Below are 921 nucleotides of genomic sequence, written 5' to 3'. Positions count from 1 at the left end.
TATATCTGGCAGCAGTGGCACTTTCGTACATACTGGATGCAGTTTGTTTCCATAGTCATCCAAAAGTAACCAGCTCGGAGTATTTTCTTTGCTAAAACAAAGTCGTTCATATATGGACCACAGGTCCCTGCATGAATTTCCTCTAATAGCCTGTATGCTTCCTTTGCATCGACACACCTTAATAATCCCAAATCATGAGTCCTCATGTACAGGATTCCTCCGCTGTGAAAGAAATTGTTGGATAACCTCCGAAGCGTGCGCTTCTGAATAGCGTTTGCGAGCTATGGGTATTCTCTTTTTGCCAATTATTCCTTGATATCATGAAACCAAGGCTTTCCGTCTGTTTCTTCTTTGACATGAGCACAATAAGCGGGCTGATCATAGATCTTTACCGGAATGGGATCAATAAAATTCTTGTTTGGATGTTGTATCATGGATGATAGGGTAGCTAGTGCATCGGAGAATTCATTCTGGACCCTGGGAACATGCTGGAATACTGTCTTTGTGAACCTCTTTCTCAACTCCTACATATGATGCAGATAAGGGAGTATCTTGGAGTTCTTGGTCGCCCATTCTTCTCAGACCTGATGTATAAGCAAGTTTGAATCCCCAATTACTAGCAACTCTTGGATGTTCATGTCAATGTCCATCTTGAGGCCTATGATGCAGGCTTCATACTCAGCCATATTGTTGGTACAGGGGAACCTGAGTTTGGAAGACACAGGATAATGCTGACCGGTTTTTGATACAAGGACCGCTCCTATGCCAACTCCTTTGAAATTTGCTGCTCGATCGAAGAACATTCTCCAACCGTCATAGGATTCTGCAATGTCTTCTCCTATGAATGATACCTATTCATTAGGAAAATATGTTTTCAGGGGTTCGTATTCTCCGTCCACGGGATTTTCAGCAAGGTGATCT

At 42.7% G+C, this 921-nt stretch overlaps 1 protein-coding gene across 1 annotated transcript; it reads right to left on the bottom strand.

Moving 5' to 3' along the window:
• Positions 1-305: 305 nt before the first annotated feature.
• On the bottom strand, positions 306-686 carry LOC138868974 (uncharacterized). The gene is made up of 2 exons (XM_070146557.1): positions 585-686; positions 306-524 (listed from the first exon to the last, which is right to left on the bottom strand). Exons 1-2 carry the CDS (start codon positions 684-686, stop codon positions 306-308), a joined length of 321 nt encoding a protein of 106 aa, XP_070002658.1.
• Positions 687-921: the final 235 nt, after the last annotated feature.

The sequence above is a fragment of the Nicotiana sylvestris genome, chromosome 5 (genome assembly GCF_000393655.2).
Source record: "Nicotiana sylvestris chromosome 5, ASM39365v2, whole genome shotgun sequence".
NCBI lineage: Eukaryota > Viridiplantae > Streptophyta > Magnoliopsida > Solanales > Solanaceae > Nicotiana > Nicotiana sylvestris.
The sequence above is the reverse complement of the archived record's forward strand: the minus strand, read 5'-3'. Positions and strand labels throughout refer to the sequence as shown.

Coding starts and splice junctions, on each gene's coding strand:
- LOC138868974 (XM_070146557.1), bottom strand. CDS start 686: ATGGCTGAGTATGAAGCCTGCATCATAGGCCTCAAGATGGACATTGAC. Junction 525..584: donor CAAACTTGCTTATACATCAG/GTCTGAGAAGAA, acceptor CATCATATGTAG/GAGTTGAGAAAGAGGTTCAC.